Source organism: Solanum lycopersicum, chromosome 10, assembly GCF_036512215.1.
Source record: "Solanum lycopersicum chromosome 10, SLM_r2.1".
In the NCBI taxonomy this organism is placed as follows: domain Eukaryota; kingdom Viridiplantae; phylum Streptophyta; class Magnoliopsida; order Solanales; family Solanaceae; genus Solanum; species Solanum lycopersicum.
Genome location: NC_090809.1, coordinates 49,845,287 through 49,864,710, shown reverse-complemented (window position 1 = coordinate 49,864,710; position 19,424 = coordinate 49,845,287). Strand labels below are relative to the sequence as shown.

At 32.9% G+C, this 19,424-nt stretch overlaps 2 protein-coding genes and 1 long non-coding RNA gene across 3 annotated transcripts in view; 2 read left to right on the top strand and 1 right to left on the bottom strand.

Annotated features, from left to right (window-relative positions):
• LOC101266680 (pentatricopeptide repeat-containing protein At2g15980) overlaps window positions 1–10,148 on the top strand; it is a 43,917-nt gene extending 33,769 nt beyond the window's left edge. Inside the window, exon 5 of the mRNA XM_069290351.1 lies at window positions 9,915–10,148. The gene's annotated coding sequence lies outside the window, so the exon portion shown is untranslated. The remainder of the gene's footprint in view (window positions 1–9,914) is intronic.
• LOC138339047 (uncharacterized) lies at window positions 1,407–7,510 on the bottom strand. Its single transcript, XR_011212073.1, has 2 exons — window positions 2,756–7,510; window positions 1,407–2,657 (listed from the first exon to the last, which is right to left on the bottom strand). It is a non-coding gene; the product is annotated as an uncharacterized lncRNA (long non-coding RNA).
• A 346-nt stretch (window positions 10,149–10,494) lies between the features above and the next one.
• Window positions 10,495–11,553, top strand: LOC138338890 (uncharacterized). The gene has a single exon (XM_069289974.1). It carries the CDS (start codon window positions 10,495–10,497, stop codon window positions 11,551–11,553), a length of 1,059 nt encoding a protein of 352 aa, XP_069146075.1.
• The last annotated feature ends 7,871 nt before the right edge of the window (window positions 11,554–19,424 follow it).

Below are 19,424 nucleotides of genomic sequence, written 5' to 3'. Positions count from 1 at the left end.
TTCATAAAATTTGATATCGTAACATTAATTTTGATCAAAATTAAAGTATTTTTCAGATCCTTTTCCCATGTATACAAATTGTAACAAAATGAGGGGAAAAAATAGAATAGAAAGTGTGATTATGGTTGGCCGCCCACATATTTTTCATTTTCAGAATGCAATTGTTTGGCTAAGACAGAAAGGAGTGTGAGGTTGGGTCCAAATACTGTGGATCTGAAGTAAGCAATTGGGAAACTGTGTTCTATGTTTATCCTTTTTTGGCCAACTCTATTTATATTAGACAAAATACATGAATATTTTTTTTAATTTAATTTTATCGAATAACTATATTCTTTAATTTTAATGTGCATATCATATTCAATGAAAATATATGTGAAGTTTTATGGCTTACCGAAATGAATTAATATAATTAAATATGTGATATATTTTAAATGTTTAATTTATTCATTAGTATTTGACAAAGCACAACATTTTTATATTGAATTGATAATGTCTATACTCCTTCATTTTCAAAAAGATTGTCTAGTTTGATTTAACACGAAATTTAAGAAAATAAAGAAGACATTTATTTTTTGTTGTTATAAATTAAAGTCATGTGAAATGTACAAAATTGTTTTTTTTTAATTGTATGGTCTTAAAAATGTTATGTAGAAAGGTAAAATTTTAATGTTAAAAACCAAAAAAAAATATGTTATTTTTATAAAAAAAAATTAAAAAGAAAACTGGATCAATTTTTTTTTGGGAACAGAGGGAGTAGAACATTTTAAGAATACAAAATTTTTTGGATATTATTTTAAATTTTAATTTGTAAATATTTTATTTTGTATTTAGATCGAAAGTTAAAATAGTTATATTTTCATATATTTTCAATTGGAAGTTAATAACGAATTTACTTTGTAAGTAATTTTTTGTGTATTCAATTTAATCGTAGCCTTTAATCTAATAAATTCAGCATACTGAACGTTGCTATTTTAATGAAAGTATTTTGTATTTATAGTCTTTTTTGAAGATCTTTATTCAATTAACGTTTTCAAGTTTTAGTCCTTCATAAAAATGAATGAAAATATATTTAATTTCTTTTTTAATCACGATATAATTATAAGAAAATTTAAAAAGAAAAACTAAAAAATCAATTTCTAATGAAATTTTCAAATCAACCCGGCCTAGTACATCTCTACTTTCTATTCTTGTTCTACGGATCATTCTCAAATTATGCTCCACTATTTTCTTTGTACTTTTGATTATTACCAAATCATTCTCCTACGAATTGTAAAATAATTAAAAACTTCGTTAAAAAAAAAGAATAAATGTATAAACGATCCAATAATTTTCTATTAAATTTTAAAGATTCTTTTATTTTAAGCTATAAAAATTTATGTATTTGTTTTATCGAAAAAGGGTTCAACTTAGCTGATATACACTTTTATTCATCTTTCAAACAAAAAGTAGAGAAGGAATTTAGATATCTTTACAAGTTTCCCCGACTTGCTTAGGTGATAGATAAGACTATTTAAGACAGCATGAAAGATGATGTAAATGCAATAACGAGGAACACCAAGCCTCCAAAAAAGGCCTAGACTAATCTGCACAACTAAGGTGATTTCTGCTTTCTTTTTGTTGGTTGTACCATGATTGGGAAGCCCCAACCTGTCTAATCTCAAGAGTCCTTTCACTTTCAATGGTAATTCTTTATAAGACTGAAACATTTGATTTTGCGAGAAGCCATGACTTTAGATTAGCGAGCTCGTCTGCGACCTTGTTTGCTTCCCTGCACCATATTAAAACCTGCAAGCTCTTTAAGTCTAATAATTTCATTAACATCATCCATAATTCTCCAAGGAGTTGAGTGACACTATCCACAAGGACTTTGGAGTCACTTTCCGCGGTAAAAGAGAGGAAATCATTCTCTAAACACCATTTTATTCCAAACTCAAGCGTCATAGCTTCTGCCCAGCTCGAGAGAGTACCCAAAAATAGACTTACCATCATTGTCCCTTATGACCCCGCCTCCAAATAACTTCCATCAGAATTTATCTTAACAAATACAAGCTCAGGTTTGTTCCATATGGTCTTTTTCACCAAAAAAAAAAAAAAACTTGCGATTAAGAATGTTTATAATGTCCTTCCATTCATGCCCCATTTTAAGTTGTTTATACACGGACTGGCTCATATTAAAGGCTATCTATCAAGGATATAGATCTTTTCAAAGACACTTTTTCTGTTCCTTACTTGATAGCACACCATATTTCCCAAGACACAAAAATAGAGAGACATTTATAGATGAGAGATTTTATGGGATTAAAGACTTTACACTTCTATATGTTGATCAAGATTTGTCTATATGAGGAATTAGCGCTACCAAGCCCTAACGGGTCTCATATAAGTCTCCAAAGATCATTGGCCATCTCCCCTCTATAAAATAAATGTTCTACTCCTTCCATATTAGCAGATTTACAACACACATTTTGAAGGAATAGTTATCCCCATTCTACTAATCCTTAGATCGATAGGAATTTTATCCCTTAAAGCTCTCCAAACAGTAAAATACATTTTAAAGGGAATGACTTTATTCCAGGTCACAATATCAATCCATGAAATTTATTGAGTACTTCTTACTAACTTCCAAGCAGAAGATACTTTGAAGACACCTTTACTATCTGTCATACCAAAAAGTAACATTACCTTTTCCAATTTTCCAGAGGATATGATGATCTACTTTTTTTTTTGCACATAGCTTTCCAAGAATGAGAGTTACCTGAGTACCATTGCTTGATCAAAGGGTGCACTCTTTGGCAGTATTTAGCCATAAGGAATTTCTTCCATAATGACTGACTCGTTCTAAAATTTCACCATTGCTTTGTTGTGAAAGCATCACAAATGTCTTGAAGTTTTCTAAACTGGGCACCACCTTCGTCATAAGGTCTGCACAAATCATCCCACGAGGCCCAATGGAACTTTTTCTATTCATCATTACCGCTCCAGAAAAATCAAGCTACAACTCTTTCTAAGTGTTTTAAAACACCTTTGGGAGGATGAATCGCTGCTAAGAGATGAATAGGGAGTGAAAGGAGGACATGTTTGATTAGAATAGCTCTCCCACAAATTGAGAGAAGTTAGGATTGCCATCCAGTAATTCTGCTAATAACCTTTTCAACCATCTCACTGAAAATAACAATTTTTTTCCTTCCCGCATAAAGAGGGCACCCAAGGTATTTAATAGGCATGGTCTTATGGCTCATATCAGTGATTCCCTCAATTCTTGCCATATCTTCTTCTGTGGCCTTTCAGAGCAAGAATAATACAAGATTTATGTTTGTTGATCATTTGTCCGGATCAGCCAGTATGCCCCTAAGAAGCTTGAGAGATGTTCTGCAACCACTGAAAAATAACATGATATCATCAGCAAATGCAAGGTGATTTATAAGAGGGCCTTTCTTGCTCATAGGAAATCCATTGAAGTCTTTCCGGAGAGAGATTTTATTAAGTTATCGAGAAAAATCCTCAGCACTAAGTATAAAAACTGAAGGGGAAATAGGGTCTCCTTGCCTGAGACCCCTCTCTGACTTAAAAAAAACCATATCTAAAGTCATTCACTAGAAGACAGTACAATTACTCGAAATATGTCCTAAAACTAAGTCAATCAAAATTTCACAAAAACCAATTTCTCATCAAAATGCATAAATACGGCCATGAAACTCTATCATATGCTTTTGTCATATCTAACTTGATTGCCACATTACCTTCAGTATTGGGGCAGGCAATGTCATGATATTTTCTTGTGGTAACAAAATATTTTCAGTAATTTCCCTCCCTTGAACAAAGCCACTCTGATTACCACTAATAAGATTAGTTAGACATTTACTTTACCTTGTATTAAGAAGCTTGGCAAATATTTTGCTTTACATAGACTAATAGGTCTAATGTCTGAAAAATGTGGGGGGAAAGGAACTTTGGGCAACATGACGATACAAGTATGAGTGAAACTACTAGGAAGTGATGCACCACAGAAAAAGGCCTGGATGGCCAAAGTAATGTCTTTACTAATAATATCCCAACAAACTTGAAAAAATTTGGCAGTGATACCATCGAGACCTGGGGCACTATCCGGGTCCATAGTGAAAACAATTTCTTTAATCTCATTCGTGGATGGCATGGCAATGAGATCCATATTGGTTGCATCATTAACCACGGGGAGAATGCTCTTAAGTTCATCCATGTCTTGAAACTCATGAGTCTGGCAGAAAATTCCTTTGAAGTATCTCACAGCTGCCTTACTGATATCTTCATTACCTTCTACCCATTGGAGTTGTTTATCCTGAATTTTGTTAATGTGAAGTCTCCTTCTCCTATCTTTTAAGGAACTATGAAAATATGTAGTATTTTGATCACCCTCACTAAGCCATTTCACTCTCGCTTTCTGTTTGAGAATGGAGTCTTGAACCTTGAGGTATTGGATATCATCAGCCTTAGTTTTGTTTAACAGCGTCCTTGTCCCCTCACTGTTGATCAAATTTTGCTCTAGTTCATCAATGTTTTTCTCAATATTTTTGGCATCTTCATAGATATCACCATATTTTTTTCTCGACCATATGCTTAGCCTTGCTTTCATCTTCTTCAACTTTAATTGCAAGTTCCACATTGGATTAGGTAGACATCCTTCACCCCGACTGGATCTCACACAGTTAAGAAGTCCTCATTCTCAGTCCATATGTTTAAGAACCTAAAATATTTAACAAAATCTGTAGAGTTGACAAAAGATTGTACAAGAAGAGGCACATGATCTGAACACGCATTAGTAAGGTGAGTAACAGTGGTTTTGTCAAACTGATCAAACCAAGAAGAGTTATACATAAGTCTATCCAATCTCTTCGATATAGTATTAGAGCCTCTTCTGTTATTGCACCAGGTGAACATATTACTTACATAACCTGCATCTTCAATACCACAATCAGATAAACAGGAAACAAAATCAAAAATTTTCTCTGCCCTATGGGTTCAACCTCCTTTCTGCACCATTGAATCAAAAATGACATTTAAATCACCTACAACAGCCCAAGGACCATTCAGCCTATTTGAAATGGTCACAAGTTCTGTCCAAAGCTCTTTTCTGAGGGTTTTCCTGCATTTGGCATATACATTGGTTAAATAATACATAACATTTGTATCTTTATGGCATACCTGAAAAGTTACCTGTTGTTGGGAGTTATCTTGGACCTTTACCTCAAAGTCATTGGACCAAAATGTCCAAATTTTATGATTGGAGTTGGAATGACAGCCTTCCATCCCAAGTTGTCTCATATAAGTCATGATTTGATCACTTCTCACAAATGGTTCTTGTAAGCAGATGAAAGATAAGTTGTATTGAGCTTTGATAGTTTTAAGCCTTTCGAAGGTACATTGAGTGTTGACACTCCTTATGTTCCATGACAGAGCTTTAATCATTGGAAACATTAAGGTTTGTACCTTTGCATATCCCTTTGTTAGAGTCATCTCTTTCCCTAGGAATCCAGTCTGTAACAAGTACATCAGTTCCTCTTGGTGAGAGGTTGTTTGTCATACAAATATCTTGTTTTAGCGTTGTTCCTTTAGCATCAAGGTTATCTTTGTTATCTTGGACAGAGGACATGTTGTTCATTTCTCCATCTGAGACAGACAGATCTCGAGAAAGTTCTTTATCCTCTTATTCTGGTTCAGTCTCATAATGGTTGTATTCATCATGGCATTTTTTTTTCCCTCCGAGGAATGGGATTGTTCACTTCAGTGTCCATGCTATCCTCTATGTGCAGGGTATGCTCATTGTTATGGGTAGGCACTCGCTTAACTTATTCCGTAGTGTTAGGAGAATCACTAAACCTCAGCAGATTATTGTCCACGTTTATGACCCCTAAAACAGTTCCATAGAAAATGTTTGACGGGCCATGTATACCAGGATCTAGTGTATCTTTTCTTTCAATATAGAGGGAGACATTAAACATCTGGCCTTTTGAACGGATCGATCGCCTTGTTGATCATAGAGGTTTTCTTTTATCTCTTGGTCAAGGGTTGCCATGAGGGGTCATTGATTTCCTCCTCAACGCCTATCGATTTCTTGCTGCCCGGGAACTTCGTTTCTTGATTAATATTTTTAGCCTTAATGGACATATTCCCTGAAGTTTCAACCTTCTCTATAGGCTTGTTCACGCTGCTTTGCGTAACTGGATTATCAAGCATCTTTGTATTTTGAATACCCTGCACGGCTACCTATAATTGTTGCTTTTTCCCATCAAGTTTTTCTTTATTTTATCCTTTTCCTCTAGTCACTGTGGTCCACCCTCTTCCTCTTGGCACTTCTCTGGCTCCATATTAGTATCAATATCAGTTTGTAACTTTGTTCCTTGATTTCTTATGGTATCCACTTGCATTCCATTATCCTTGGTATGTTCCTGTATTTTGTCAGAAGCTATCGAAGCACTTGTACTAGTTGTTCCTTCTTTTCCTTCATTAGCATATTCATTTCTTAACTCCGGGTAAAGGACCCTGCAATTAGCATCACTATGACCTTGAACTTTGCATTTAAAGCAAAATTCTGGAATAGCTTCAAACTCTAGCTTTTGCACAAGACACTCGTTCATGCCTTTCGAGTTCGTAATTTCTATCTGAACTTCCTTTAAGGGTGGTCTTGTAACATCGATTTCGACCTTGACTTTCGTAGTAGTGGGTCTCGTCTTAGATAAAGTGGCCTTGTCCGTGATGATCTGAGTGCCAATAGGAGCTAAAATACGACATAAAGCATCCCACTCAAAATAATGCCAAGGCAAGTCCGGCAGATTCACCCACACTGGCGCAAGAGTGGTCTCCTTCTCGAGTTTGAAATCTGTTGTCCATTTGAGAAGTTTCATTTGCATTCCACAGATTGACAGAAAATTCCTATGGTAGACATTTCTATGGTCTTCTTCCTGTTCAAAATCAATGAAAACATGGTGCATATCGTAGACCCCAATTTTCACTCCCCTCCTTAAGGTCAACCACTCTATTAAACTCCAATTGAATTTTATCTATTGAAGGTCTGATTCTCGAGAATTTTCCCACTATCGTAAGACGACACGATTCAGCTAGCAGATCGTTTTCATCTTTGGTGAAAGTGACAGTAGCCTTACCTTCAGATAAATTGTAAGATCTGTGTGGTAGATTAACTTTCTTCCTCCTCATCCTGTTTGTATGATAGCTCGAATCCTCAGCAAAACATCGCCCTTCATTAGTGTTATCCCTCTGGTCGGAAATCGATCCTTTAGTAAACTGTTGAATACTCCATTTGCCTTTCTAGAGAGTCAAGAGTTAGGGCTTTTTGTCCAACCCTTTGTGAAGGGAGGGGAGGAAACCTTTGCGCAAGAGAAGGGGGTTGGTCTACGGGGAAAAGAGGTGGTCGGACCGGCGGAGCCATCCGACTCACCGTAGACATTAGGTCCAAGTGACCGTTAGAGAAACAAAGGAGGAAAAACGATAATATTGGTAGAGAGCGAAAGCTTGTTACGAAAAAGTTGTTCGTATATATCCACTTATAAACAAACGCTCAATGTATTCTTTTCTTTTAACAGAAATGGAAAAAAAAAAAATTCTAATCTAATTTTTTATTTTTTTCTATAAAATATAATTTCATATAAGTAAATTTTATCATCGTCAAACATATTTTTTTTGTTTCAGTAACTAACTTTAAATTATTATTTTGATAATCAAATTTATTTATTTTTCACTAATATTTTTGTAAAATTTATTGTAAATGATCAAAAAAATTTCTTTGAATACAAAAATCAAATTAGAATATAGACAAAAAAAAAAAGTTTAAATTTGTTCTTCTTTTAACTTGTAATTACAATAATTGTAGACTGATTCGTGACATATAGAGCCTGTTTGGCTCAGCTTAAAAGCTGGTCAAACTGACTTAAAAGCTGGTTTTTGATTTATTTAAGTGTTTGGCAATACTCAAAATAGCTTATTTTAAGTTTAAAAAAACTTATTTTAAGCCAAAAGTTAAAAGCTGGGGTGAGGGTGCTTTTTTTTTTTAGTTTATAAGTTGTTTTAAGTTGACCACATTTTTATGTTTTTTCCCTTAATATTTTTATACAATCTCCAAATTACCCATATAACTCTAACATCTTTCTTCTATGTTTCCCTTTTCACGTTTGGCATAACAACTTCAGCACTTTTATCCAAACGTATAACTGCTTATTTTAAAAATAAGTTTCAACACTTTCAAAAGTACTTTTTTAAAGCTACTTTTATTAAGCCCATCCAAATGTGTCATACTTTATTGCTCTTTTGTTCTTTCGTCTTGTAATTTACATTAGTTGTACACTGATTCCCGAGTCACAACATATACTTTTTGTAATTTTTTCGTCTTGCAATTTACACTAACTGTAGACATTTTCTTTAATTTGTTATTTTTTAATATATAAATCAACTATTTCATGTTTTATCCTTAAAATCAACTATTTAGTCTTCAAATTACTTTTTCAACATCTTAAACTAAATATAATTAATATGAGCAGGGTAGTTCATGATTATGGTTATGGTTCAAAAATTAAATTGAACAGCAGATCGGACCACATCAATTTTTTTAAAAAAATTGATATTTGGTTAGGTTTGGTTTTAAATTTTGAAAAGTCGATATTATTTAGTTTGGTTTTGATTTAAAAAAAATTAACTGCAAAAATAAACAAATCGAACAGAGAAGTTATATACATTTATAAATAAAATATAAGTACTTTGATATATTTTAATTAACTTAAGTCTTTAATTTTACTCTTTTCTAAAGTCTAACACTTAAATTTTAGTTCGTCTGTTAAAACCTTAAATCAAAATTCCTCAATATTCATTACTTTAAAGATTACACTTTCTCTATCCTTTTCTAAAAAAAATTAGTGCAATATTGGATAATTTAAAGTTCAAGCTAAAGAAGATGGTAATTGATTAGTTTTGACTATGACATTTTATTTTAGAAGTAATTTCTCAATATATAAGGTGTAATTTTTTTAAAAGTTTATTGATAAGATTTTGAGATCTCCAAAATATTGAACCAACTTCATGCTATTATTGACAATGAGTTCTTTCCGTTTTTAAAACTTGAAACGTTGGATGAATCACTTTGTTTATGTAATAGCTTATTTGTGATTATTTATATACTAAGTGTTTGTTTCCATCGAGATGTCTACGTCCTCAACAAACTTAATACCTTTAAACGGAATAAACTAACCAAACTGATCATAACCAAATCGAGGTTATTTTTTTTATTTGATATTAAGAATAAAAAAAAATCAATTTAAATTGGTTTTTATTTTAATTTTCACTAATAATCGATCTAAATCGAACTATGAACATCTTTAGAAATGAATATTATTTAAACTGTCAAATTTAAAATGAACAAATAAAAGTGAGTATGCTTTATGCATAAAACTAAACAAGTAGAATTATCGAATGAAAATGCATTGAAGGATTTGGATTTAACTGTAAGCATATGTACACAGTGTTATTCAGAAGGGCTTGTCAAACCTACATACCCAACACCACAACATCAAGGTTGGAAGGTGAGTAAAGGAAGCAATATTCATGGGCTAACACAATCGACAATCATAGCGACAGAAGCTTCAGAGTAATTCATCGACTTATTGAATTTACTTAATAAAGAAACACATTTTTCATACTTTTCACGAACCAATTCACTGCTTCCTTTTCTTGTATCAACAATGGCTTCATTCTTATCTGTCTTGTTTCGATTTTGAACCTCATTTGTCCACATATCTACTAACCCAGACATTCTTCTTCTTCTTCTTTTATATGTTTGAATAGTCAGGTTGTTGTGATTTGAAGTATGCAAATCTCTATTTATTTATATATGATTGCAATAATAAGATAATGATAACAAATATGTTATTTTGCAGTGCGCCCACATATTTAATTTCCATGTGCGGCCGTTATGATGGATTTACGAATACAAGTATCTGTGTGCTTTTAGATTTAAAGAATTTGGATAGACATATCTGTGGGTCATGCTGGGAATTGGGGAAACCATGTGCTGCTTTTTAATTTGATAATCTCGGATTCTATTTTTTATTTTACTTTTTAAAGAAAAAAAGTCTGAATATCCTTTAATTTTATTTTATTGTTATAAATCCATTGAATTGTGTGGATTGTCCTTTAGATTTACTCAAGACTTAATTGTATTCATGTATACATGTTCCCAAGGTGATAAGAATCATTTGGATAACTATGTACCTACTAATTGGACATTTATCATGGGGGCTTTTGGGGTGATATCTCAACTCTATAAATAGAGATATCATTCACCTTTTGTAATACATACTTGAATAAGAAAATTATCTCCTCTATCTTATACTTCTTGTCTTTTTCTTCTTATATTCTGAGCTTTCTTTACAATATGTTATCAGCACGAAGTTGCTACTTGCAAAGGTATTATATAAATATTTTTATTTGATTCACATATTCTCTCATAATTTCATTATGTCGAATTTATCCAAACTTGAGTTTGTGGCATTAGATATTTCTGGAAAGAATTATCTTTCATGGGTACTCGATGCTGAGATTCACTTGGCTGCTAAAGGTCTTGATGCCACTATTACTCAGGGAAATGAAGCATCGAGTCAAGATAAGGCGAAAGCTATGATTTTCCTTCGTCATCATCTTGATGAGGGCCTGAAAATTGAATATCTGACGGTAAAAGATCCACTTGAGTTGTGGACTGACTTAAAGGGGAGATATGACCACCTAAAGGCAACAGTGTTGCCAAGAGCCCGTTATGAGTGGATGCATTTACGGTTTCAAGATTTTAAGACCGTAATTGAATACAACTCTGTTGTATTCAGGATAACCTCCCAGTTAAAATTATGTGGGGAGACTATAAAAGATGAGGACATGTTGGAAAAGACACTTACTACTTTCCATGCCTCAAATGTGATATTGCAGCAACAATATCGTGAAAAGGGTTTTCAGAAATATTCTGAACTAATCTCATGTCTGTTGGTGGCTGAGCAACATAATGCTCTTTTAATGAAAAATCATGAAGCTTGTCCCACTGGAGCTGCTCCATTACCGGAGGCAAATGTGGTGGAAGCACGTGATCAACCTAAAGTAAAAAGAGATGATCATCGGGGATATAATAATGCACGGGGACGTGGCAAAGATAAAAGACGATACACTAATCGTCAAGGTGGTGGTCATAATAAAAGGGAGAACAACATGAGTTCTCAAAATAACCCCTCAAAAAGTAATTGTCGTCGTTGTGGCATGAAAGGCCATTGGAAGAATGAATGTCGCACACATGAACATTTTGTAAGGCTCTATCAAAATTCCTTTAAAAAGAAAGGAAATAAAAGTGGTGCTTCCTCTTCCAATGCTCGAGCTGAGTCATATATGACTCTTAAAGATGATGATAAGCCGGGAACATCTCAAAAATATGATAAGGATATTGAAGCAAATTTGGCTTTAAAGGATGATGTTTTTGATGGCCTTGGTGACATTACTCATATGGAAGTTGATGACTTCTTTGGAGATCGAAACTGATTTTGATCTTTTAGCTGGGGAATGAAGTCTGTTAATATTTTACTTATGTATTTTTAATTATCATGTTATTTATGTTGAAGTATTTAAATTTCCGTTGTTAATTTTGTTTCTTCCTTCTTTTGATGTATTTTATTTTAATGAAAATTAATAGAAATCCCCAGTTGTCAGTTGGATTCAAGATGAGTAATGGAGATGTATGCCTTCTTGATAGTGCTACAACGCATACAATATTAAAAGAAAAGAAATACTTTTCTAATTTGGTTATGAAAATGGCATATGTCAACACAATATCAGGTAGTACAAAATTAATTGAGGGCTCTGGAAGAGCGACCTTATTACTACCTGGAGGGACAATATTAAGCATTGATAATGCATTATATTGTAGTAAGTCTCAAAGAAACTTATTAAGTTTCAAAGTTATTCGCCAAAATGGCTATCATGTTGAGACGGCTAATGAAGGAAAGGTTGAATGCCTTTACATTACTACAATTAATGTTGAGAAGAAAATTGTGCATGAAAAATTACCTGCATTTTCTTCTGGGTTGTACTATACAAGTATAAGTACAGTTGAATCACATGCCGTAGTAAACAAAAGGTTTACTAATTTTAATGATTTTATCATTTGGCATGACCGGTTGGGCCATCCTGGATTTAATATGATGCGCAAAATCATTGAGAATTCACATGGACACACCTTAAAGAGCCCAAATATCCTTCAATCAAAGGAATTCTCTTGTGCTGCTTGTTCTCAAGGAAAGTTGATCATTAAACCATCAACAGTTAAGGTTGGAATTGAATCCCCTGCGTTTCTGGAACGTATACAGGGTGATATATGTGGACCAATTCAACCTGCATGTGGACCCTTTAAATATTATATGGTCTTGATAGATGCTTCTACAAGATGGTCACATGTGTGTTTATTATCAACTCGCAACATGGCTTTTGTGAGATTGCTGGGTCAAATAATAAGATTGAAAGCACAATTTTCAGACTATACAATAAAGACAATCCGTCTAGATAATGCTGGTGAGTTTACATCTCAGGCATTTAATGATTATTGTATGTCTACTGGTATAACTGTTGAACATCCAGTTGCGCATGTTCACACTCAAAACGGTCTAGCAGAATCATTGATTAAACGTCTGCAATTGATAGCTAGACCATTACTAATGAGAACAAAGTTATCTGTGTCTATGTGGGGGCATGCTATTTTGCATGCAGCAACACTTGTGCGCATAAGGCCAACCAATTATCATGAATTCTCCCCATTACAATTGACTTTTGGTCAAGAGCCAAACATTTCCCATCTTAGAGTTTTTGGATGTGCGGTGTATGTCCCAATTGCTCCACCACAACGCACAAATATGGAGCCGCAAAGAAGGTTGGGGATATATGTTGGGTATGAATCTCCTTCAATCATAAAATATTTGGAGCCTATGACTGGAGATTTATTTAAGGCAAGATTTGCTGATTGTCATTTTGATGAATCAGTATACCCAACATTAGGGGGAGAACATAAGTCATTGGGAAAAGAGATAGATTGGAATTCATCATCTCTATCTCATCTGGATCCTCGAACAAACCAATGTGAGCAAGAAGTTCAAAGAATAATTTATTTGCAGAACATTGCAAATCAGCTACCAGATGCATTTACGAATCTTCCAAGGATTACTAAGTCGCATATTCCAGCTGTTAATGCTCCAGTTCGAGTTGATATCCCGACGGGACAAATTGTTAAGGCAAATGAGTCTAGACCACATTTGAAGCGTGGTAGACCAATTGGTTCCAAGGATAAAAATCCTCGAAAGAGAAAAGGAATAAATGATCAAGATGATCATGGGTTGAAAGAAATTTCTCAAGATGAGACCCAAGTCATAACACATGATGATGAGGAGGTTCGAACTTCTGAAAATAATGAAATTTCAATGAATTATGTCTCGACGAGAAAGTTGTGGAACCGAAATAATGTTGTGATTGACAACATATTTGCCTATAATGTTGCTATTGAAATAATGCAACAAGATGAAGATTTTGAGCCAAAATCTGTTCACGAATGTAGACAGAGAAATGATTGGCCAAAATGGAAGGATGCAATTCAAGCTGAATTGGCTTCACTAGAAAAATGTGAAGTTTTTGGACCAATAATCCGAACACCTGAAGATATCAAGCCAGTGGGGTACAAATGGGTTTTTGTACGAAAAAGAAATGAGAAAGGTGAAGTCATGAGATATAAGGCCCGACTCGTTGCTCAAGGTTTTTCTCAAAGACCTGGCATTGATTTTATGGAGACATATTCTCCAATGGTAGATGCAATCACCTTTAGATATCTCATAAATCTGGCAGTTCATGAAAAACTTGAAATGCGTCTAATGGACGTTGTCACAGCCTATCTATATGGCTCATTGGACCACAACATTTTCATGAAAATTCCTGAAGCATTTAAAGTGCCTGAAACATACAAAGATTCAAGAGAAACTTGTTCAATAAAGCTTCAGAAATCTCTGTATGGACTGAAACAATCAGGAAGGATGTGGTACAATCGTCTGAGTGAATATTTGTTAAAGAAAGGGTACAAAAATGACCCGATTTGTCCCTGCATTTTCATTAAACGGTTGGGGTCTGAATTTGTAATAATAGTTGTGTATGTTGATGATTTGAACATCATTGGAACTCGTAAAGAGCTTTTAGAAGCTGTTGAGTGTCTGAAAAGAGAATTTGAAATGAAAGATCTCGGCAAGACAAAATTTTGTCTTGGTCTACAGATTGAGAATTTGTCAAATGGAATACTTGTTCATCAATCAACGTACACAGAAAAGATACTAAAGCGTTTTTACATGGATAACTCACATCCATTGAGTACTCCAATGGTGGTAAGATCTCTTGACATCAATACAGATCCATTTCGACCTCAAGAGAATGATGAAGAGCTTCTTGGTGATGAAACTCCTTATCTTAGTGCGATCGGGGCACTAATGTACCTTGCTAACAATACTCGACCAGATATCTGTTTTGCAGTAAGTCTACTGGCAAGATTCAGTTCCTCCCCAACAAAAAGACATTGGAATGGTGTTAAACACATACTTCGATATCTTCGAGGGACCATGGACATGGGTTTATTCTATTCCAATGAATCCAAATCAGAACTGATTGGTTACGCAGATGCAGGGTATTTATCAGATTCGCATAAAGCTCGATCACAAACAGGCTATTTGTTTACATGTGGAGACACGGCAATATCTTGGCGATCAATGAAGCAAACATTGGTAGTCACTTCTTCAAATCATGCAGAAATAATAGCCATCCATGAAGCAAGTCGAGAGTGCGTCTGGTTGAGATCAATGACCCATCATATTCAGAAAATGTGTGGTTTTTCTTTGAAAAAGAATATACCAACCACAATGTACGAAGATAATGCAGCATGTATAGCTCAATTGAAAGGAGGATACATCAAAGGAGACCGGACAAAGCATATCTCACCAAAGTTCTTTTTCACGCATGATCTTCAACAAAATGGTGAGATAGAAGTTCAACAAATTCGTTCAAGTGATAATCTTGCTGATTTATTCACTAAGGCATTGCCAACATCAACATTTGAGAAGTTGAGATACAAGATTGGAATGCGCCGTCTCCGAGATATCAAGTAAAGTTTTCATCAGGGGGAGCGAAATACGCGTTGTACTCTTTTCCTTAACTATGGTTTTGTCCCAAGTTGGGTTTTCCTGGTAAGGTTTTTAATGGGGCAACATTCAAAGCGTATTATGAGATATGTGTACCCTTTTTCCTTCACTAGGCTTTTTCCCACTGGGTTTTTCCTAGTAAGGTTTTAACGAGGCACATAATCTATGGACATCCAAGGGGGAGTGTTATAAATCCATTGAATTGTGTGGATTGTCCTTTAGATTTACTCAAGACTTAATTGTATTCATGTATACATGTTCCCAAGGTGATAAGAATCATTTGGATAACTATGTACCTACTAATTGGACATTTATCATGGGGGCTTTTGGGGTGATATCTCAACTCTATAAATAGAGATATCATTCACCTTTTGTAATACATACTTGAATAAGAAAATTATCTCCTCTATGTTATACTTCTTGTCTTTTTCTTCTTATATTCTGAGCTTTCTTTACAACATTTATTTCTTTATTGTTAAAATAAAATTATTTTTATATTTACATCATTTATATCGGTATGTTAACGAAAATCCTCAAATCCACTTAAATTAACTTGAATCTTAAATAATGACCCGTTTCTCCATTTTAAACTCATGTCCAACCCACCCCTCTAACATATTGTCTTCTCCTCCCTTCAACTCTCTGTGCAGCCTTAACATTGTCAATGGGTGCAGCCTTAATTTTGAAATATATATTCAATCATGCCTTAATTCTAGGTTATAAATCTTGGCTTGGCCAGATGTTATATATTTAACATTTTTGGACTTCACGAACACCCTTTGACAGAGTTATGTGGGAATTTGAATGGATTGTGCACCTATTTTGATGGTTGTTGATTCACAAGGTTATATCGTTTCTGGTTCCATTATTATTTTCTTTCTCTGATGTTAGTTATTGGTTCTTTTTGCCTGAGGTCGGGTCACAGTACATGAAAATGAGATTCATGCTACTTTGAACATTTTTGTTAAAGAAATGCAAGGTTAATCAAACTAAAACTAAAAGATTAAAGAAACGCCTTCCTTCTCCTGGATCTTAGCCTTAAAAGTCTTCTCCATCAAGTTCTTCACAAAGATCTGCATTCTGAAGGTGAAGGGTTCCACTGCACAGAGAATTCAAACAAGAAGAAGATTATAGGGAAGACAATGAGAAGAAATGGATGAGTAATTGTTTCATCAAAAACTTTGGTTCAATAAAAAAAATTGAACATAAATTGAAGTGTACTAGTATTTAATATAATTCTCTCACGTAGTATAAATAATGTCCTCACATTGAACTTGCATTTATTGATCATGTGATCAAAACGACGAACCAACATTATTACTTTGTGCCATTTGTTGGTCAATATTATCCACAATTATATTTCCATGCTCATAGACCATAAATATTTCATCAATGCTTTGGTATTCTCACAAATAATTATGTAAGTTGCACAAGTTATGACAATTTTCACTTGTTTATCAATGTCGTAATGATTCATGTTTTGCTTCAATATTCTAAAAATTTATTTTTTCAAGATCCAAAAATCCGTTCAATCACATTGTGCAAAGGTGAATACCTATAATTAAATAGTTCTTTGGCATTTTGAGGCTCTCTTTCACTTTCTCCGTAATCTTGCAAATGATTGTGTATGGAGCTAAAAAACCTTTTGTGTTTCGAAAACTAGCATCAACAACATAATGTTTATCTAACAACAAACAATTTACAAAAAATTACTAGAAGCATATACGACGTAAATAATTTGCGTAAATAAATAATATTTGTTTTAAGGATGTAATTTAAAGCTTTCATTTGACGAAAATGAAAAATTGTGACGTCGATTCAACAAGTGTATTACTAATTACTTTACTGCCATGTACAGTACCTTCCCAACCGGCAGTAAAAAAGGTAAATCATATATCAAAATCACAAGCACAAAGATATTTTGTGAGGTTCATGCTTTGCGATTATGATATGCTTCTTGCACCACTTTAGGAACCTCCCCTTATATATATGTTTCATCAATCACATCAATACAATCCTACCAAATAAAAAATACAACGTAAAATAAATTGAAAGCATTCTAAATGCACTTCATGAAAAAAATGTTTGTAAGAGTAATAAAATAATGCTTCCAACATAATGCAAAGTCATAAAATAAATATTTTCTTTTTGAACAAAGTCGATAGTGAGTATGTACTCAATACTAATAACTTACACATAAAATATACCAAATATGCACTTATTAAGGCCATAAATCAATTTATATTTTACTTTAAATCAAAGTCAAAATCGAGTATTATTTCGAATTTGGGAATGTACACCTGCCATACTTTTTGGTTGTATAAATATTGGTGCCTTGCTAATTGTCTCGGCAACTATTTTATATCGGTGAGAATAATAAATTTTAAAAAGTAATGATGTGATTATAAATTTTATTTACATAAATAAATGGATAGTAGATATAAATGTGGAATTGTTTTAACAAAATATAAATTTATGGGTCAATTTTTGTACTGAAAATATCTCATATCATGATTTTTGGGGAATATGAAATCATGATTAGATAAAATCAGCGTAAAATCGCATGTCCAAACGTTGATTCTATCTCACATTTCATATCGTGATATGGTATGGAACGACCAAACGCCTACTAAGTTTTCTAATTTTTTCAGATAATCAATCTCAATTTCATTTTTATTTTACTATTTCATCATATGTTATGTTATGTATTGTTTTTTTAATATTAAATTTCATCTTATTGATCCAATTTTGTGCATTCTTCAGAGTGAAAATTAATAATATAATATCGAATTATATCACTTAAAGTGGTGAAAAACAAAAATCATTTAAAACATTACCCTTAAACTTGTTCCTAAATTTCATTTTGGCACTCCAAATTAACCTTGTTCCATTTTAACCCTTTAGCTCCAATTTTTATGTTCATTTAGGCACTTCTAAGTGATGTGCTAGAGTGTGTGCATCACATGTTCTCTACGAGAGTGAAAGACAAAAAAAATATATTTTTAAAAAAATAATAAAAGATTAATCCTTCAACTCTATTTTTTTATGTACCATTTAAACACAAAATATTAATTTTATAAATTTTTTTTATAACTGCAGTTTGCATTTTAAAAATCGGTGTTCAGCTATTAGTTATTGTAAAAAAAATTGATGGATGATCATTAATTGTTTTTTTTAAAAATTTTTTTTGAGAGTTTTTCTATTTTTTTGTGTGAAAAATAACCGGTGAAAGTGCTTTGATTTTCTTTCTTAAGAAAATCAATTGAAAACCCAACAGAATTTGTCGAGTTTCAATATTTTTTTCTAATATTATAAATTAACAATGAACATGAATACTTTTTACTCCTATTTAGTTGAATGAAAAATTAAAAAATTGGTATTTGAGTTAGATCGAAATAGACTAGATATGAAAAAAAAAATTATACAATGTTATTTAATTTAATTAATTATTTAAGAAAAATCAAACACACTTTCATTGGTTATTTTTCCACACAAAAATGTACAGAAACTTTGGAAAAAAATTTGAAAATTTTGATGTTCATCTATTTTTATTTTGTTAAAGAAAAAAGATATGATGTTGATTTTTAAAATGAAGAAGTGAACTAAAGAACATAAATAAAAATGAAGATTTTTTTTTCAACATTTTTGTGTTTAAATAGTACTATATAAAATAAAGTTGAAGGATTAAAATGGAACAAGACTAAGTTAGCATGCCAAAATGAAAAATGTAATCAAGTTAGAGCAGTTGTGTATGTATTTTTGTAAGAATTGATGTTTCAATTAATTTTGAAATAAAATTCATCCGTTAAAATTTTTGAAAATAACAAAATAATGAATGTGAGTTGTAATATTCTTCTTTGTTTTAATTCTACGTTATAGGATTTTGTAAGAGGCTTTACGTTATGAATTTTGAAAGATGACTTTTATTATAAATTCATGAACCTATAATAATTTCTGAAGGAATATTGATTGTATTAAAGTGTTAACTTAATAAGGGAATACATGGGAGATATATATAGGAGATATAGGAAGTAGTACTAATCCTAATAGGACTAGAATTAAGGAGTACTAATCCTAATAGGACTAGGATTAGTACACAGTAAATACTAATATTATTTTATACTATTTATTTAATACTATCTGTTATTATTCCCCCTCAAGCTGAGCTGAGCGGAAGAGAACGGAAGCTTGGAA

Bases quoted from the DNA above. Each gene is read 5' to 3' on its own strand.
- LOC138338890 (XM_069289974.1), top strand. From the start codon at position 10,495: ATGTCGAATTTATCCAAACTTGAGTTTGTGGCATTAGATATTTCTGGA.